This window comes from Hylaeus anthracinus, unplaced genomic scaffold (assembly GCF_026225885.1).
Source record: "Hylaeus anthracinus isolate JK02 unplaced genomic scaffold, UHH_iyHylAnth1.0_haploid 2, whole genome shotgun sequence".
Taxonomy (NCBI): Eukaryota; Metazoa; Arthropoda; class Insecta; order Hymenoptera; family Colletidae; genus Hylaeus; species Hylaeus anthracinus.
Window position 1 is genome coordinate 1572339 of NW_026534838.1, and position 21263 is coordinate 1593601.

At 34.0% G+C, this 21263-nt stretch overlaps 3 protein-coding genes across 6 annotated transcripts in view; 1 reads left to right on the forward strand and 2 right to left on the reverse strand.

Annotated features, from left to right (window-relative positions):
- LOC128892952 (insulin gene enhancer protein ISL-1) overlaps nt 1-3864 on the forward strand; it is a 64935-nt gene extending 61071 nt beyond the window's left edge. The window contains exon 7 of the transcript XR_008461219.1: nt 3678-3864. The gene's annotated coding sequence lies outside the window, so the exon portion shown is untranslated. The remainder of the gene's footprint in view (nt 1-3677) is intronic.
- LOC128892954 (sorting nexin-4-like) lies at nt 518-4098 on the reverse strand. 2 transcript variants are annotated; one of them, XM_054153635.1, is made up of 10 exons: nt 3875-4098; nt 2861-2967; nt 2506-2722; nt 2325-2430; nt 2126-2235; nt 1917-2054; nt 1543-1753; nt 1336-1468; nt 1142-1256; nt 518-1058 (listed from the first exon to the last, which is right to left on the reverse strand). In XM_054153635.1, the coding sequence occupies exons 1-10, from the start codon at nt 3950-3952 to the stop codon at nt 1008-1010; spliced, it is 1266 nt and encodes a 421-aa protein (XP_054009610.1). In that variant the 5' UTR covers nt 3953-4098; the 3' UTR covers nt 518-1007. The 2 variants fall into 2 exon arrangements, with proteins under 2 accessions (XP_054009610.1, XP_054009611.1); XM_054153636.1 differs by lacking the exon at nt 3875-4098 and adding an exon at nt 3327-3627.
- A 4404-nt stretch (nt 4099-8502) lies between these two features.
- LOC128892950 (synaptic vesicle glycoprotein 2B-like) lies at nt 8503-19574 on the reverse strand. Of its 3 annotated transcripts, none has more exons than XM_054153628.1 (12): nt 19289-19574; nt 14794-14856; nt 14176-14337; nt 13072-13234; nt 12732-12853; nt 12002-12246; nt 11547-11704; nt 11118-11307; nt 10926-11040; nt 10690-10849; nt 10489-10616; nt 8503-9085 (listed from the first exon to the last, which is right to left on the reverse strand). In XM_054153628.1, the coding sequence occupies exons 1-12, from the start codon at nt 19311-19313 to the stop codon at nt 9015-9017; spliced, it is 1602 nt and encodes a 533-aa protein (XP_054009603.1). In that variant the 5' UTR covers nt 19314-19574; the 3' UTR covers nt 8503-9014. The 3 variants fall into 3 exon arrangements, with proteins under 3 accessions (XP_054009603.1, XP_054009602.1, XP_054009604.1); XM_054153627.1 differs by lacking the exon at nt 19289-19574 and adding an exon at nt 15048-15415; XM_054153629.1 differs by lacking the exons at nt 14794-14856; nt 19289-19574 and adding an exon at nt 13589-13742 and having other exon boundaries at nt 14176-14316.
- Between the last annotated feature and the right edge of the window lie 1689 nt (nt 19575-21263).

The window sequence follows — 21263 nt, forward strand, 5'->3', positions numbered from 1 at the left end:
TTAAAATTTTTACTAGCAAATAATTCAACGATCAAATTTCTTTTTTTTTTATTTTATTAAAATATTTACATCATACTTTCAGAGTTTTCTTTTGCTTTCATGAAATAAAATATACTGTAACGAAAATTAAATTTAAATGTGGAAGAATTATCGAGTGCTTATAGTCTAAAAGGCAGCTAAATAAATGACTTCTGAATAATAATTTAAATTATTATTATTATTATACAGGAATTATCGTATGACTTGGAACCGTTATACAGTAGACATGTATTGATTTTAATTAGTTGCAGTAAATCGTAGAATTTGTAAACTTAAATAAATCGACATTAGGAGGAAACGACCCGTATACATTTCAAGCTGCGCTACTGAATTGTACTGAAATAGGTGTATACGTAGAAAAACATAGTCTTACACGTAGAAAATAGTATTTAGATTCTTAAATTTTATGATTTAACGATAACGTCGAGGTCCCTATCATTACGAAAAATAAATGCAACAATTGTATCGGTAAATAAGATACAGTTCAAACATTTTGTCGACAACGATAGAATTGAATAGCCGATTGAGCAGATAGAAGATAGTGTATAAAAAGGGTTACACCAACAATTACGTACTTCGAACTTTCATCAATTAAATGCATGAAATTTTCTTTTGGCGGTTTATAATACGTATAAACCAGGTCTTGATTGATGAGATCCATAAGTACCGTCTGAACATTCACATATCCGGTTAACTGTGTCTTACATATATAACAAAGCATACTAAATACATATAAATATTAAATAATGTTTCACATATCTATATATCCAACATGAATCGTGTGTGTATATATATATGTATATATAAATAATATCATCTAATCTAACATTAAATAATAGAAACAATCTTGTACATTCATGTAGTAATAAGCGTACATTACGAGTGAGTTTACAAATATAGGAATGTATATCGCGCGAGAGATGTGAGAACAGTTATTGTTCTTTGTCAGCTAAAATAAGAAAAGACTCTTATGGCATACTTTCGAGGCAGCCTTTGATATGCTGCCAAGCTTGGAGTCCCTGCAATTGTTTGAAATAATATCGAGTTATTGGTACGAAGACACAAAATTAATTGAAGCTATATTCAAATGTAAAGTAGTTACCTTTCTAGCAAGCTTAAATTGCAATATGCAATAAGTTGCCAGAATTTCCTTTAAGTCCACCACTTTTTGATGTTGAAATCTCTCTATGTCCATCATTGCTTTAATGGAGAAAGACCTACAAATATTGCGTCAAACATTTTTTTACATAACACATTAACTGTTTTATAACGCAAAGTTTAATCAAAATGGCATACTTTAGATCTTCATCTACTTGTTTAACAACTTCTTCGTGCTGTGCAATTCTTTGCTCTAGCTGCAGTATTTTTAATTCACGAACTTCCTCCGTATCCACGGAACCAAATAATCGTGACATTAAGCCTGATTTACCTGTACGAATACAAATTATCTCAATAGATTCTATAGCTTCAATTTGATTATAGTAATAATATTTGTCATAGAACCTTGCATGACTTTTTCTTTTTGGTCAACTGCAGTAGTTAAGGCATCATGAGCTTCATCTTTAGATAACTGTAAAGCTTCCCTTCGTCTAACTACTGCTTGTAGCGCGGACGCGCCAAACAACCATTCTTTTAGTTGATCTGCTATTAATTCTTCCTCTTCAAGAATTGTGTCTATCATTGCTGCTAGAGAGTCCAGATAGTGGCCCGATTTCTAAGAAAACAGGCTGTAATGCAGTGTGCTTTGCAGTACATATCATAATCTTATCATTCAAAGATTTTTCATTAGACACTTAATGAGATAAGAAGCTAATCATATTTAACTCTTCAAAAATTGAGCAGTTGTACAATTTCGTAGTACTTGAAATTTTAAATACCTGTAATCCATCACCCATATCCCTCTCTATGGCACTCCATTCACTGAACACACGACCATAGTTTGCATGTAGTTTGTACAAAGTGTATTGCTTTTCTACTAATCGCGCTCGTACGCGGAGAAGATTGCATAAATTATTCTAGGAGGGATGTTAAAGGAGTATTGTAAATATTGAACTTGTACTATTAATTGACTATATAGTCAGCATACCTGAAGTTCAATTCCATAGTTTTTTATTGTTTCAAAACGTTTGTCTGGTTTCCTTAATCGCACTGCTACACTCAGTGCTTTTAGTTTTGATTCTGCTAACTGTAAGTATCCTGTTTAAAAGTACAAACGGTTGCAATATCATTGATAAATACATAATGGAATTTACCAATAATACATTTTAATAAGTTATTCAATTTACCAGTCTCTTTAATGCTTTCCCTCCAGCCATCCTTCTGTTGTAGAAACCCCATAAAATGCTCATCACGAGACAGTATAGGATGCGAAGCTACCCTCAAAAGGAAATTCTTCAGAGGAATTTTTGTCAAATTCTTAAATTTATATAATTACATAAATGAATATATACTTAAATATAAATATACCTCAAGACCTGCTCTACGCCGGTCAACAAAGTCTGGATCAAATGTATCAGTAGTAACTTTTTGCCACGCATATAATACTTTTTTTTCTGGTAATGGAGGCAGTACAATATAAGGGTACGAAATTTCTAAATAAGCTCGAAGCAGTTCAAATTCTGTGTATCGACGCCACAAAGAACTTACTTTAGTGAGCGCACCTTTAAAATCAGGATCAGTAACTCTACAATAATATTATATACTAAATTCTTTGAAGCTTTAAAAGTAATTTTCATAATGAATTAAAATTAAATAGCAGGCTATGATTAACAGTATATTAATTGTAGAGGCTTGATATTAACCTGAGTATATTATTACTTACTTAGTCTCAATGAGGTAGACTGTATAAAATTCTCTTAAATTCAATGCTCCGTTAGCTCGTTTTTCAGCCTCAGCTATTGAGATCTCCATGTGATCAAATAATGAATCCTAATAAGCAAAATTAGTAATGTAAAAAATTCCAAGCACATGAATAGATATTAATGGATATTACAAACAGAATATAGAATAAGATAAAGCAAAGCAAGTATAACAAATAATTATTATGAAAATTTGCAACACAATTAACACAATTAACAATTATTTTTCAGATACAAATTTTATTAGCAGAGGACATTTACAAAAGGAAACAGAACAAGTAGAAGTTACAGAAATGGATCATGCAACCGGAAAACGTTCCTTAAATAACGTTCAATTTTAGTCGGAGTACGTGCATGGCCATTTAAAATATCACATATAGGTAGGTTTATGCCTTGGAACAGTCGCGTGTATATAGTGCAAGTATTTACCGCCAACACAATGATGCTCAACGAACAATTTATGACCTACTTCCACGTAATTATAAACAAACGAAATCTTTGCCTATCATTTTCTACAGAGGTAATATTAAAAATACAAAATACATCTTATTAGATATACATAGTTATAATTCCCGCAAGAAACGCAAAAGTTTAAATTCGGTATATCTGTCGGTTAAAATGCAATTCACCGTGCATCCATTAATAATAAAAACACAGGCATAGTGTGTCAAAAACAAGGTCATAAAGTGACATCAAACGCAAAGGCGAGAGTCCGCAATTACTCAAATCAATCATAACAAAGCATGAGAGACACTGTACAACGTTTCTATTTTTTTGCAGCGTATGCAGGTTTTCGATATCGCTGCAGGCAAGGCTTCCACGTCAAGCAACGTCCAAAATCGCGGTGGATGAGGACAGGACGATAGTCAACAAATTCATACAATTATTCACGGGGGAACGCGTTTGAAACGTTAGTATCGAGCGATGTGTATCGATTTGGCGGACGAATTAAAACGGGGAGAGAAACGAAGCGTTACCTCTTTCTGAGTTACTGTTGTGGTCATATTCGCGTTCGCCTCCCTCTGATAATTCCCGTTTTGGAACACCTCTTCCATGATTCCGAGCCAGCCTACAAATCTACGGAGTAGCCAAGGAATTTCAAAATCTTTCACATCACGGTCACTTTCTCCATTACTGGCCAGGGCCCCCAAGCTCTACTCTTGTGAATATGAAGCCCGACTTTAATTGAGGTTTGGCGGCGCCACTGTCACTCCTTTACGTGCTAAGTTCATATTCTGTGTAAGTTTATTCTATGGTGTATGCGCCCGGCAAAATTTGAACTTCACATCACTCCATGTATCTATATTTATTTGGTCACTGCAATCTATTACGAACGTTTTCAATTGTTTCGGAACTAACTGCATGATCGAACGCGATCGATAATTGTGGATGGAATTAAACGAGAAGAATACTTTTATCAAAGATATCGCCATGGATGTTAAAAAATGGTAAATAATTATTTTATTAATATATATAAAAACCGTATATAAAAGCTCGCGCTTTCCTTTTTCATTTCAACCGGTTGGGACTTTTTCAATATCTTTCTTTTCTGTCATCTAATAAATTAATTTTTCTAATTTCTAAAAAAAATCTCAAATTCCGAAGAAGGGAATTGCGTCTTCAAAGGTGTCTGCATACTTTTTCGGCCCAGTGTACATTATTGATTGGGATTATACCTAGATAAAATTTCAGAAAGCAATATTTTCAAAATATTTGCAAAAATGCGAAAATAACCTACGGGTGAATCTCTCTGGAGAGCAGAGATGGGCAAAGTCTTTATCTAAATAAAAATTTTAAATATCGAATAAAGATGAAAAATTGTCATCTATTACTCGTCGAATAAAGATACATAACTTTATCTTTATTCGATGACTGCCGAATAAAAAAATATATTCGAGATAAATGTTCTCAAAGGATACAGATAACTGAAATTATTTTTATCCGAAGGTTAAAGATACCTGTTTTATCTGCAGAAAGTTTCAATCGTAAGATACTCTTCGCACTTTTAACTTTATCCGACGGGTAAAGATACCTGCTTTAACTGCAGAGAGTTTTACTCGTTAGGTAGTTTTCCCATTTTTAATTTTAACCGACCGCTAGAGATACCTGGTTTCTCCCCGAGAGTTTCAACCCTAAGATACTTTCCCGCATTTGTAACTTTATTCGATGGCTAGAGTTGACAGGTTTCTCTCCAGAGATATTCATCCGTAGGTTATTTTCGCATTTTTATCTTTAACTGAAGTTTCACTCATCGCGTGGGATAACTTTCTTACTTTTATCTTTATCCGAAATTATCGAATAAGGATCGAATAACTTTTTATGCGGTGTTTAGTCGGCGGTTGTAAAGTATAGTTATACATAATTACACATAGTTAAATAGGTGTAATGTAAACAAATTTACACAGGAGTAAGAAAGCATATATTTGTGCATATAGACGTGTACTGTAGATATAAATGATGGTCTTTTCAAATGTTTATATAATTATTGTTATTACAAAATTTCTGATGCTTGACACGACTCGGCAACGAGTAACCGCTCGATGTGATTTCGTGATGTTTCTCATGCAGAAAAATGTGTAGATTCCTGAATGTTTATAATTATTGTTGCTGCAAAATCGCCATTCTCCAGCGCGGCGTAGCGCGGCAAGGGATTAACCGATCTAGATGGAACTTTTCACATTTAACCTTCCCCTATTAAATACTTTTTTGAGAATTTCTGATAAAATTGACGAAATTATACGGTTTCTTTCCAATATGTGAGTTTTTAAAATGAATCTTGCGCAAGGATACTTGAACTAGGACTAAAGGATATCGACATGCATATTGATTAAAACGTAGTCTGATTTATTTAATTCACTTTATTCGAACGGTGCAAAGGGTACAAGCAGCGACCAATGTTAAATTAAAAATTAGTACGAGAAAGAAAAAGGAAACGAGACAAATACATAGGCAAACTTAGAATTTATTCGAGGCCTGGGGTTGTTTAGTAGTTATTATAAATGAAAAAATTACAAAATTTGATGAATTACTGAAAGTGAAAAAATTGCAAAAATTGGAGTAGTAATATTAAATAAATTGCAACTTAAAATTTATTCGAAGCCTGGCGTTTTGCATTTACTAACATAAATTAACAAAAAAAATATATACTTTTTCCTTTACTTACAAATTAGGAGGACAATTAAGAGGAGAAGTAGGTACTTCAAAGGTACGTGTTGAAACTTGTTATAATATAATAATTATGTATTGTTCTAATGTTGTGCGACATTTCTTAATAGTAACATCACGACGACATTAACAGGAGATACTACTACACATTTAGTAAATTTATTCGAGATTTTGCATACATTTCGAAGCCGCTGTATGATTTATTAAAATCAAAAAAGGAATTTAATTGGGATAATGAAGCTTTAAAACCTTTTGAAAATGTAAAACAATTAACGATATCCGAATCAGTTTTATGTATTTATTCACCAACGGCTGTTACAGAACTACACTGCGATGCAAGTTCTTCAGGATTCGGTTCAGTGCTTTTACAGAAACAATCAGACAATAAATTTCATCCTATTTGTTATTTTAGCAAGCGAACAACGCAAACAGAATCACGATATCATAGTATCGAATTGGAAGCATTGGCGATTATTTACTCTCTTGAACGATTTAGAATATACCTACAAGGCATACGCTTTACTATTATCACACATTGTAATAGCTTAAAGTTAACCTTCGAGCGAAAGGAGGTTAATCCCAGAATTCTTAGATGGTCACTTATATTGCGAAATTATCATTATGTTATAAAGCATAGAAAAGGCGAACGAATGCAGCATGCCGATGCATTAAGTTGGATGTATAGCGCATTCATTATTTCAGAAAATAGCTTTGAACGAAATTTAGAAATTTTATAAAATGTAGACCCGGAAATTAATAAGATTAGAGCTAAGTTGGAACAGGAGGAGGACAGATACTTTGAATTAAGCAACGGCTTGTTATAGGTTAAGGTAAGTAAAATGTACACAGTAGTTTAGAATGAATTTACTGAAGTTTATTACTACTTGTGAAAAAGATAAAAGTTCGACTCCTTAGTTCGTTACTATAATTAATTTTAATTTAATAATAATAATAAAAATAATTAATTTTACTATAAAATATAATTATACTCCGCAAAGAGAATAAACTATAACTAACTAACTATAAAATATAATTATTTTAATTTTAGTAATTGTTAAATATAAATTACTATAAAATATAATTAATTTTAATTTTAGTAATTATTAAATATAAATTGTACGGGGCCCCCTCGCCGTGCTTCCTAGGCACCCACCCCGCCGCCGCGTCATCCTCCGGGGTCGCGGTTTCGCGGGTGGTGGCCGCGTTCGCGTCCGCGGCTACCTGCTCCTGGGCCTCCGCGGGAACTATTTATTTTTTTAAATACCAGGCCCCTCACCCACTTCTTAGATCATCAACCATCAATAGATCGTTGGCACAGCCGATACTACATTTCTTTATACTATTGACGACTAACAACTCGCGAGATCGTATGATCCGCGGCACAATTGCAACTGTTTGCAATTGCGAAACATCAATATATCAATATATCAATATATTAAATGTGAAAAGTTCCATCTAAATCGGTTAATCCCTTGCCGCGCTACGCCGCGCCGGAGAATGGTGATTTTGCAGCAACAATAATTATAAACATTCAGGAATCTACACATTTTTCTGCATGAGAAACATCACGAAATCACATCGAGCGGTTACTCGTTGCCGAGTCGTGTCAAGGATCAGAAATTTTGTAATAACAATAATTATATAAACATTTAAAAAGACCATCATTTATATCTACAGTACACGTCTATATGCACAAATATATGCTTTCTTACTCCTGTATAAATTTGTTTACATTACACCTATTTAACTATGTGTAATTATGTATAACTATACTTTACAACCGCCGACTAAACAGTAAACACCGCATAAAAAGTTATTCGATCCTTATTCGATAATTTCGGATAAAGATAAAAGTAAGAAAGTTATCCCACGCGATGAGTGAAACTTCAGTTAAAGATAAAAATGCGAAAATAACCTACGGATGAATATCTCTGGAGAGAAACCTGTCAACTCTAGCCATCGAATAAAGTTACAAATGCGGGAAAGTATCTTAGGGTTGAAACTCTCGGGGAGAAACCAGGTATCTCTAGCGGTCGGTTAAAGTTAAAAATGGGAAAACTACCTAACGAGTGAAACTCTCTGCAGTTAAAGCAGGTATCTTTACCCGTCGGATAAAGTTAAAAGTGCGAAGAGTATCTTACGATTGAAACTTTCTGCAGATAAAACAGGTATCTTTAACCTTCGGATAAAAATAATTTCAGTTATCTGTATCCTTTGAGAACATTTATCTCGAATATATTTTTTTATTCGGCAGTCATCGAATAAAGATAAAGTTATGTATCTTTATTCGACGAGTAATAGATGACAATTTTTCATCTTTATTCGATATTTAAAATTTTTATTTAGATAAAGATTTTGCCCATCTCTGGATGGGTAGAGATCATAGAACAGAATGGACAATATGTTATACAACAAATACATCTCCTTGTATAAGAAACAAGTGCGTCAAAATTCGAACGAACTATTTTGCCAACTTAATAGGAACATGAAATGAAACTCTCAGAGGCTTGTCTACTCTAAAACAATATTAAAACAGATTTAATATATAACAATGTTGGTATTTGAATACATTACTTCGATATTTTGATATTCATTTAATATACTACCTAACGATTCACTGGCGAAGTGATTAAAAATTGTGAGAGATTGTTCTAAAATAATTCTACGCCACGCAGTCACGAGATTCACTAAAAATCTCACTTACGACACGCACTCGTTCTGCAATTCGATTTGTTTCACGCATACGTATAAAACGTGAGCAGATCTTAATTCTATATGAGTGTAATTGCAGTGTATTTACATATTTACATGATGAAAAATCATGCACCCAAATAATACAATCGGTGAAAGACCAGGGACAAAATGTATTTACACGTGAACCTTATAGCTACAGTTCGCTGACGCTATAATTTCAATCGGCTAAATCGGCCATAGTATTCGAAAAGATGAACATCAAGCGATGTTCTTTGATTTGTCCGTTTGCGAATGCTTCCGAGGTAAAAGAAGCACCAGGAAGGCTGATACTGAAAAATAAATATTCAGTGATAAGGAAAATAAACAAATATTACTGATATCACGGAATAATGGCATATATAGAAGTTTGACTCGACGCCATTTTACGGTTCTTGTCAATATATCATATGCATTATGTATTTTTAAATACAAGACCTATTGCACGGCTTCAATTTGTTAGTGTACCCTTATGTTTCTAATGGAAATTATTGATTGGATCCAGTAAGAATCAACATTCGCTATTTGTTGCTTAGTATTATGATTTAATCTTATATCTCCCGCCTTCGTAGCTGTGATGATTCTGCTCCCACTCGCGCATGCGCGTCGAAAAAAGGAGCAGTGCTGCAGTTATAGTCGACGATGCGTGGTCCCAATTCATTATACTATATACTTGTATTTTTCTTTGGGGCGACTAAGGGCGTCAGTTTTATAGCCGTATTAGGTACTTTGAGTATAGTACACAAATGATGGTGTGTATTACATCGAAATAGAGCATAATCATCGTAACTGCATGATATTTCAGCATTATGCGTCAGAATAGAAGAACATACAGAATACACTGTATTCAATATAGCCACATTATACGACATTACACAGTGTCTCATAATATAATGCAACAAGTTACAGCATAATTCTCAATACCGATACACAATATTGTGCAGGAAATTATGGTACAATATTGAGTATTCAAATACAGTATAATCCTGCTAATGACATAATGTTTCAACATTATTAGTCGAATACTGAAAGATGTAAAATACTCTCACATCATACAACGTTACACAAAGTCGACATACGATATACAGTATAGTACATCAAATTATGGTATAATGCTGAGTATTAAATTGAAATAGAGCATAATACTGTTAACTACATAATATTTGAGAACTGTATGCCAGAATACTGAATGATTACACAATACTCCCACATCATACAACGTTACACAAAGTCTCATACCATAATGCAGTAAGATACTACGTAGCCCTCGCCATCGAAACACAGTATTGTACAGCAAATTATAGTACAATACTGACTATTAAATCAAAATATCTACAAAAAAATGGGCCCTTGAGACAAAGTTTAACCAGATACTTTATTGCCGCCAAAACCAATGCGCATGCGCGACTGGGAGCAGAATCTGGCATCACAGCTTCGTAAAGGGATTGTGCATCTATGCACTCGAATTAAAAAACGTGTCTTGTGTCATCTACGTAAAAAATACAGTTTTGAAATGAAACTTTTGTATGATCATCATTCTCTTCCAGTTAACAGTCTTTACATTGAATTCAGTCAATAGAATCTTACGATTGTTAGTATTTATTTGACGAAAGTATTAAAATTAGCGATACGTAACATAACCTAGTCCACTATTCCATTACATCATTTAATATAAAAATTATTATTTAAATCTTACCTAAAGAAGCGGATCCAATTAAAACGAAAGGACCTAGGCAAGATAGCTTGAATAGAACCGGGAATAATGAATTGCCTATAACCGCACCGAATCTGCCAACCATCATAGTCAGGCTTACTGCCATAGTCCTGAAATTATAAAGAAATTCTTCAGTCACACATTCGTAATCAAATATATTCATATTTTTTTAAAATTATTTACCTTAAACATGTCGGAAAATTATCGACAATAACGTTTACGACACAAGCCCCACCTATGCTCGACATGGCAACGAAAACTGAACATAAACCGAGAATACTGTTGACACTTGTTGCCCAATAAAGGGATCCGCAGCAAGCAGCAGCTACCATGAAACAGGTGGCTGAAAATAGAATTCAAAGTTATTTATATTTTTTAAATGATTCAATTCGAATAATCTTTGAATTTAGCAATCTTACCTATGAGTTTCTTCTTTCCTACTATAGTAATTAATGTGCCAGCTAAAGTATATCCAATAACTCCTGTAGTAGCAATCACAATTGAGTTGATGAATACTTTTGAATTCAAGTCTGCCTGTAAAGTAAGTTCTGTAGAATATTAAGTTCGATGGGGAACAGAAAAGAAAGTAATTGTAACTGTAGATGTAGTACCAGTATACACTCATGTGTAACGTGTAAAGTTTCATTAACTGAACTTGTCAAGGTCTCATTTGGTTGCTGTTGACCTAACATGTAGCAAAAGCGTGGTTGCGAGCTCGAGTATTCCACTTTATTGTAGGTGTGCTTGAAATGTTCCATCATTGTGAACAATTGAGGCATCCACAGTCTTATAGAATTTGATCTACAAATTGAAAATTTGTCAGTATTGTTTACTGCACATTTCTGTTGATAATAGAAATAATTCACAAATGCTGACTCTTGAAATACACAAGTAACAATATTGTAGATTGAATGAAGCGAGTTATTTATTCACATCATAAAAATAATTCACAATTTAAATCAAAACTATTAGTATAAATGTGTGTGTTTAAGGAGCTAGCGACGGTGAAATTATTTAAAAGAGAATTCATTTATTCTGACCCTATTGTGGCTCCAAATTGAATCAAACCTATCGCAAAAAGTTTGAAAATATTAGGAGGTAAAAAGAGAGGTTTCATCTGTTGCCAGCATGATCGTAGCTTGTCCTTCACCTTCTCACTTGATACTTCAACAGAATCTTCTTCCTCGAGATCCTTGATCTGTGAATGGTGATTGTTAATAAATTAGGGACTCGTTGTATCAATAACTCAAGGTAATTATATTCTGGTATAGAGTTTGTGAAACTCTGTTAACATTCCCTACGTATGATTTTTAATCATTTAGTCCTCAGTAACAGACTTATTGGCATTCCTAATGCTAATAAGTTATGCTACTTCTCACTCTTATAAATAAAACTCATTAATCATTCATGAATCTATCCACAAGATAAGTAGTGCAATTTGTTAATGCGTTACGCAAGCAATTTTACATTGGAAACACTGTTTAACATTCTTTACCGGGTACATATCTGGATCTTTGCCTGTATTGACTGAGTATATCTTCTTGAAGACTTCCAAAGCCTCCTCTCTTCTACCTTTCAAAAGGAGAAAACGGGGACTTTCTGGGAACGCGAACATCGCAATGCAAGCAAGAAACTCTGGCAACGAGCAGATTGCTAGAAACACTCTCCAAGAGCTGATCTCTACCATATTGCTCACGAAATTTATGTTCCATTTCTGAGGTATGATTAACCATGCTATGCCTAAAACAAACGTTTTTATACTTCGAATTACAATAGTACTTCGAGCTCCTCAGTGTTCAAAGATTGAACAGAAGAATAAAGAGACAATATACAGGGTATCCTAAAAATATTGTACACCTTGAAAGGGGTGATTCGGGAGATGATTTGAAACAACTTTTTCCTTAGCGAAAATGTTGTCCGAGGCTTCGTTGAGGAGATATTAACGGAAAACATTGACCAATCAAGAGCGCGAGTATGCTGGCGGAGCGCCCGCGGTAGCGTATGGGCGGGGCCAGAGTAGTGGGCGTAGTCTACGCCCATTCGCGCTCTGATTGGTCCGGGGTTTTTTGTTAATATCTCCTTAACAAAGCCTCGGACAACATTTTCGCTAAGGAAAAAGTTGTTTCAAATCACCTCCAGAATCACCCCTTTCAAGGTGTTGCAACATTTTTGGAACACTCTGTATATTTATAAAATATAAAGAGTTACAAGGTAAAGACACTTACAAGGTAAAGAAATATTTCCAAGGGAGAAAAACACGCCTAACCACATGTAGGTGCGAGATCGTTGCGTTTCGTTGTGTACCTCTGCCAAATACGACATCAACGCAGCATACGGGCCAGATATACTGTAAAGTTTGAAGACTAAAATTTGGTAGTTGTTTAAAGTTTGAGGACTGAAGTTTGACATTAAGAAATTTTTAACTTGTAAGAAATACAAAGGTGTCCTATTACTGACGACTCGTCCTATGCGCGACTTTCCAAAAGCGTCAGAACACCGATGATGTTTCCGCAAGATTGTTAATTGTTACCAAGGATGGTATCGATCATCTTTTTGTCAACTTACACCACGCCGTCGAGAAATTTGAAGAAAATTAAAAGCCAAGAGGTGTGCGAGAAACACGCCATCAGACTCAAGATCCCGGCGCACATGTAACCATAAAACATGATCTTCTTACGACCAAACGTGTCGGTCATGAATCCCCAGAAAAATGAACTGCAGATCATACCTGAAAACAATCGAATCTTGTATGTGACATTTCAGCAATAATAATCGAATTTTAAAGAGATTATTGCATGTGAAAAGAAGATTTGCCTTTCCAGTCATTTCAAACTCTGGAACACAGCGAATCGTCGATAAGTGTCGCGGAGTCAGGACTGCGCCGCGACACTTATCGATCGAAGGTAGTGAAATTTGACAGCCTCGAACTTTGGACGAACCTTGATACTTGCACGATTTTCGTGCAATTATCAAGGTTTCATTGTCACTTTTTCTTCATTGTTATTGCAGAGGAATTTCCGATACGGTTTCTTGCTGTAAAGAACGCTTGGATCATAGTAAATAAATTTGTGTGGGTACTTACTCTCGTGGCTGGCCAAATAATAGAAATTTGCCACGACTGAACGCTTTTCATCAATCTTGGAAACTTCCGTTTCGTCGGAATCGGTTTCCGTGAAAGGCACGTGGTCAACACGAGGAAGTACAAGAGTGTGTCTTTATTTACCATGTTTGTATTCCTACAAATACATTCTCTAATGACCCCGTGGTGTACCACACACCAGTTTCTAACTAGGGCTAGGACTCTATTTGTATTCGACATGTATATTCGAATAACCACGTATTCGAATAATATTTGAACATTTATACGAATATCTTATACAATGATCGTATAGAAATGAAATGTGTGTTCGGTTTTGCAGTCTAAACAAACTAAATACACGATATTTTAGGAGCTACAATTTCTGAGAGAAAGGCTAAAATAACATCAATCACTGTGAAGCCAAAACTTCTCAAAGTGGTACCTAAAAAGTACCCTTTTAATGACTAAAAGAATGAGAAAAGTCAGGACTTGGATTGATTCCTACAGATTTTATTTTGGAGCAATTTGACTTTGAAGTCCTTTTAAATTTAACTGAGAATTACGTTTACGATTGCGTAAACGAATATTACCTGCGAATGTCATCGAGTTGAGTAGACCCTTGTCGATCATTCTGAGGCCCAGGTCGCATTCCGCGGCCGGCAGGACGTACGACATCGCTGACGACGAAAAAATGCTAGAGAAACTGGCGGGTAGTACAGCTAGCAGTAACAAGTAGTTGAATTTTCCATAACCTTGAATCAAAGTTGTGGAAATTAAGGTTAAAAAATAAAAATAAAAAATAAATAAATATACATGTCGAGTTGAGTAACCTCCTCCTTTTCGAAGTCGGTTAATAAAATGACTAGACTACTGACAGTTGCTTAGCTCATGGAAAGAAATTCTTTGCGCAAAAAGAAACCTAAAAGTCCTTTACCATTTTTTAATCTGAAGCTTCTTTATCTATATACGAGCAATTAAAGTTTGCTTTTGTGATGCTTGGCGCGCGCCATTTTAATCTCTTATCAGCTGATTGCGCACGCGTCGCTGCGCATACGTTTTCCCGCTTAAAACTTCGTAACGAAGGGTGAGATTGTAAAATATAAGAAAACTATTCGAAACGGTTTACACTCGTAGAATATTTTGTAAAGAAAAATAAAATTCTTTTGAAAAGAAAGAATCAACTATTTTGTTTCAACATGCATGCTTACCGGCTGTTACTATCGCCCGTTCAAAATTTGCTGGACCAATCTCCTCAGGCTGTACCTCCTTACCTGTAATCGAACACGTGAGAAAGTATATTTTTGATGGTTTCTTATAACCATACAATTTTTATAATATTCGAACGTGTAACTTTGTTGGCAATTTTTAAAGGTTCTAGATTAGGCTCTAGGGCAATTATATATATAATAATTATTATTATATATAACAATTATACATTATATGAAAGAAATTTCAAACATACACCGGATTTGACTGTAGCTGAACATCGTAAGTATGTCGATGATTCTTTGGAACGCCATTGTTCACGCACTATGTCGAGTAAATTAATAGAAAATGCTAAAACCTTGAATTTTGATTGTGATTAACACGTGTGGTCACTATTAACGTAGTAACAAGCAGTAACTTGTTTTTGCACCGTTTTCACTATTTCAATTTGTTAATACTTCATTACTGAATTAATAAATTTCAGATAAAATAACTACCAACTAAGAAATAATCATTAGCATATTATTAACTGGTAACACTATTCTGGAAAATTAGATTCAGACGACATAACGTTGACCGCGATCAATCACAGTGGTTAGGTGATGAGGGAACGAAACATAACTGAGGAGCGACGTGTACACCAGAATTCGAAACAGAGAATTTGTTTACATTGGTAGGCTATTATCGTGCGTTTATTAGTATTGGTAGAGGTCTAATAAATATAGGGTGTCTGAAAACTTCTTAATATCAACTTTGGTAGCATATTATTCTTTCTACGTTGCTTTCTTAAATGCCTAAAAAATTCTTTCTATCTCTTTCATCAGTCTTGTAGTAGCTTAATTTTTCCAGATGTTAAATTAAAATAGTGACGAATGAAAATATTTCAGTTTCTGTGTATTCATTGTTCATCTCGTCTGTACACACAGTCATGTATTGACATACAACGTATTAGGTTGTCCCAAAAGTTTCTTTCGTTTTATTAATAAGTAATACATACTCAATATTTTATGTCTAATGTTACATTATTGAATTGTGTACGATTCATTTTGCTCCATTACTGTTACAACATCAATATCTAAGAAATTAGATTGTCTATTTATATAAACACTGTCACACAAAATAATTGAGTGCAAATTGCGAAAGAAACTTTTGGGACAACCTAATATATATCAAATGCAAGCATTTTTCATGTCTAAAACGTCATCATAAAAGGAAACAATTTTCTAATCATCTTTCCAATCATCGTACGACTAATACAGAGATAATATGACATTCAAATTCTTATCTAACAGTAAATAGCTCGTGAAAATGGTCTTTGACACCTCGAGTTACCAGTTATACATGTTTCGTCGCGAAAGCGTGATGTAAGGTGAAAGCGCGAATTAATTTGATACAGAAACTACTTCTAATGTTAATATCGCATCAGATCGATTCAGCGTCTTGTTACGTAACAATATTGCGAGTAGTATGGGATTTATGTACATAAATTAAATCGAGTGCTCGATTCATGGATTAACAATTGAAAAGTCTGTAGTATTTGACTATAGATTCATACCTGAAATTTTCCTGATTAATCATTGTAATAAATTGCGAGTTCGGAATGTTTAAAAGTAGAAGAACAGTTTGTTTAAACATGAAGAGGTTATATAAATTAGGTTACAGTGTTACAGATACATTTTTAGTATTTTATGTGCTAGTGGAGTCGATGGGGGGCCCCTCGCGTGGCTCTTTCCCCCTCCACTGCGCAAGGCGTCTGCGCAGTCGAATAACGCGCATTCTGAAGGGATAGGGCGAGGGAAAGTGCCTAAGCTTCTGGAGTACAATATATTTAATACTAAGGGGTGTCACCACCTCGATGACGTGATTTTTATTTTGTGCAAATTAAAATTTATAAAACGCGTAAATTATTTACATAAGTATTTGTCGTTTCTTATTATTAAAATCGTTACAAAGTCGCGTTATGTCGCTTACAACGTTTAAAGACGGATGATCATAAACGCTTCATTAAGTTTGAATAATGATTTCTTATGTTATCGTTAAGTTCGAAGATCCGGCCATTACGTAAGATAATTACACGATTTCATTGGTATACAATAAATAAAGAAATGTTATCAGGTAACTTGGATAATATGAGAATTAATTTTACAGTGGATGTAGAATATATTCGTACATCGATCAATTTCCCAAAAAACTTTTCTGTGAAATTGTAGTTTCTTAACTTCTTTTTTTATAATCAATGATATTTTACATATTCTCGGAAGTCTCTAAGATAGATATAGTCCAAACAACATTTACTAGTTAATACAATTTGTGAAATTAACAAAAAAAGTGCGAAAAGTGGGTAAAAGTATAGAAGCAATAAGTATTTGTACGATTCTTATGACGAACCATTTACAGTAGAGTTTGTAACGTAAACACATTAGTTTATTGCTCCGTACGAATTAAAAAACATCATATTTCGAGGAAAGTACTTTTAAACAGTTGTGCGAATACTTATTGCTTCAACATTTCCATCGATTAATTGTTTTTTTCTTGTTAATTTCGCAACTTACATAAATAGCTACTTTTTTTTTGTAATACATCTATTCTAGAGATTTCCGAGAATATGTAGAATGTCATTGTTTATAAAAAATAAGTTAATAAATTACAATTTTACATAGTTTTTTTGGAAATTAATCGGTGTACGAATACTTTCTGCACCCACTGTATATACTTTCATTCGTTTTGAAAATTGCATCATTTATTAAAAATGAAGTAAGAGTAAATTGAAATGAGATTATTTACCGAAGCATTTCCGAAAGTGGTTCGCAAAATAACAACGCCGCAGCATTCTTTCGAAAAATGCATAGGTATGCTAAATTTTACTTACGGTGCGTTGTTTATGATATTACGGAAGATTGCGTGTGTTTGTTTACAAGCACTTCTCCGCCAATGCGCATCGCTTTGAACAAAATTGCGATTTTACGTGACTTTTGAGAGAATTCGAGCCGCTCGGCGTACGTGATTTTCGAGTTTCTCAATGCGTTCACGATGAATTCGATAAACGAAAGGTAAACAAACGTCGCGTGCCAATTCTTCGTCAACTTATCTTCGATAACGACAGTGTGACCATTTTTCTTTCAAATTTTCCAATTTCTTTCTACGTTTCACTTTCGTTTTTAAGAATTTTCCCAAGGTGGTAGACCTGCGTTTGAAATAACGTTATTCAAAAAGTTACTATTTCAGATAACGGTTTATCTTGTTTCACGGTTATTTCATTCTTGAGGTACACGTGTGTTGTCGTACTTTATGAAATAACTTTGCAAACAGTCGTTCCGTATTTGCGATAATGAAATAATAAAATTCTTTCGCATGTTAGTAATATGTTTAAAAAATGATGCTATGGTACTGATTGTTGGTTGTGAGAATATTAGTTTTTCTGATGAAAGTGATTCTCATTATTTGTAATTCTTGTTATTTGAAAGTTTATTTAATGTAGTAATGAAATTCTTTTTTGCAAGTTACTAACGTATTTAAAAAGTGATACTATGGTACTGATTGGTGGTTGTGAGACTATTAGTTGTTCTGATAAAGTAATTCTTGTTATTTGAAAGTTTATTTAATGTTATAATGAAATTTTTTTTTGCAAGTTACTAACGTGTTTAAAAAATGATACTATCATTCTCATTATTTGTAATTTTTGTTATTTTAAGATTGATTTAATGTAACGGTTAATTCAAACAATTAAATTATTTCGATATTTCAAATACCGACGCGGGAAATTCAAAACTTCAAACAAATTGTGGTTCTTTCTGTTACTTTTACGATACAAAATTCCATTCTATTCAATATCAATTACAAAAATCACAAATATAATATACTCAGCCCACATAGGAATACTTCTTCTTTCTCAAAAAAATTCGTTACTTAAAACATTCTGCACCATTCGCACACATACAATTTCAAAAAGTAAACATACAGTCAGTGTAATAAGTATTCGCACAGAAACCAATTCAAAATAAAACTTCATGTATTTAGTTTATTATTAAATTTTAGAGGAAGAAATAATTAACCAACACTCCTACATATATTTAAAATAGAATTTGCGTAAATTTAAATTTAAATTAACTTTCTATGATAGCCTCTCATTTCATTTCTTATCAGTTTTATTTTAAATTGGTTGCAGTACGAATACTTATTACTAGACTGCGGATCTTTATGCAAAATAAAATCTTCGCGAACATGCCCACAAAAATTGAACCTAAATAGGAATTTATTTTATTCTGCAAATATTGTAACATGGACTTTACTTTCAATCTTTTTTATATTCTCGCATATTGTTTGCATTTTGTAAGTTTTTGCACATTCAAATTTCCTATAAATGCATAAAGATCCGCAGTCTACTTATTACACTGACTGTATCTCCCATTGTAACTCCATAATCTCCATCGCATTCAATCAACCCCAAAAAAGTTCGAATTATCACATAAAATCCCTCGCCACTTCATGAAGACTTGCCTCTATATTCCGCGGTAGAATTCATTAAATATCCTCTGAAGAACTCTCTTCGGTCTCGTCAGCGGTGTCGTCGGGATGTCTCACGTTGAAAAAACTCGCACAGAAAGTACGCGGAACACCCGTTAGCGTTGATCCGTGACAGAGAAATTGACGAAATAAGGAAACTGCAGCGTGCACCACCGGCGTCCGTTAAATTGTCAGCGTGCACCGCGAGACGACGACGACGACGAACGTAGTTTCAGTTGCAGACACCGCACATGCCCGCCGCGAAACTACAATTCGCGTTGAAATCGTGCGAACGCAAAAGCCACCTGTACTGTTTATGTAAATCACGCCCCTGGAGGGGCGAAACTGGTTGCTGAAGCAAATCGCGGTAAACGACAAGCAAAAAACTCACCTCCACCCGCAATTGCATGGTTGCGATGTTGTGATTGTTACATTTTTTGTTCGGTGAACTTTGGACGATCGCTGAGGTTCAAGTTGATGTCGAGGTGAATGCCAATTGGGGATGTTTTGGTAGGGAAAGTTCACCCTTTGATGGATTCGTGGGTGGTTGCACTTAATTTTTTATAGTTTGCCAAAAGGAGGGGGGGATATTTAAAATGGTATAAAAGATATGCATAGATAGGGAATTTTTTGAGGAAAAATGGAATTGGGGATGTTTTACCCTCTTGATGGATTTGTGAGTTGTTACACTTCAATTTTGATAGTTTGATAAATTCTTAAGTGGAGAAGTCTATTTAAAATGGTATAAAAGAAATGTATATATAGAGAATTTTTTTGGAAAAATGGAATTGGGGATGTTTACCCTCTTAATGAATTTGGAAGTGGTTATATTTAATTTTTGATACTTTGGCAAACTCCTAAGGGGGGAAGTCTATTTAAAATGGTATAACAGAAATGCATACTAAAGAATTGTTGTGGGAAAAATGAAATTGGGAATATTTTATCCTCTTGATGGATTTTTGAGTGGTTACATTTCATTTTTCATACTTTAGCAAACTCTTAAGTGGGGAAGTCTATTTAAAATGGTATAAAAGAGTTGCATATTAGAAATGCATATTTGTGATTTTTTTTGAGAAAAATGGAATTGGGGATGTTTACCCTCTTTATGGATTTGCGAATGGTTCCACTTCATTTTTGATACTTTGGCAAAATCCTAAGGGAGGAAGTCTATTTAAACCGGTATAAAACAAATGCATATTAGACAATTTTTTTTGGATTCAGTTTTGATACTTTGACAAATTCCTAAATGGGAATGTCTACCTAAGACACTCTAAAAGAGAATTTTTTTGCCCAAACAGGAAATGTTCTGTTAAAAAGATTCAGGGTATTCGAAAGAATGTTTCTTAATGCAAGTGTTGCAATTTTTATATTTAAAAGTATTTTATATTAACAAAGTTGTAGGACTCCATAGCGATGTCTTTTTTTTGTGAGCCTTCTGCAGTGACCACTCTACAACTATAACCCTGTAACTTCGTTAATTAAGGATATTTTTAAATACAAAAATTGCGATACGTCCACTAAGAAACGTTTTTTCGAATACCCTGAATCTCATTACCAGAACAATTTCGGTTTGCCCCCAAAAAATTTACAAATACGCACCTTTCTCTAATTGTCCTAGGAATGTTTCCACCCTTAAGTAGTATAGGTTAGTAAATACATCTAGAAGAGGGTTGGTAAAATTAAAACACCGAAGTTTGTGACAAAACACAGCTTTTATTCATAAAAACTTCGCGAGTTAGTTCTCCTCTTAACGTAGAGCAAATATGTTTCCAAGATGCAACGTGCTCTCAGTCTTTTTATTGCATCTCGAATCCATCAAAAACGTACCAAGCATACCAAACATCTCATCGTACGCTTTTTCGCTTAAATAACTACTCCATACGTTAACTGACAAATTTTAAAAAAGTGGAATTTCTCGCAAAAAGCTTCCTTTTTAGATCGACTCGAATTCATCGCGTTTCCTTTTGCA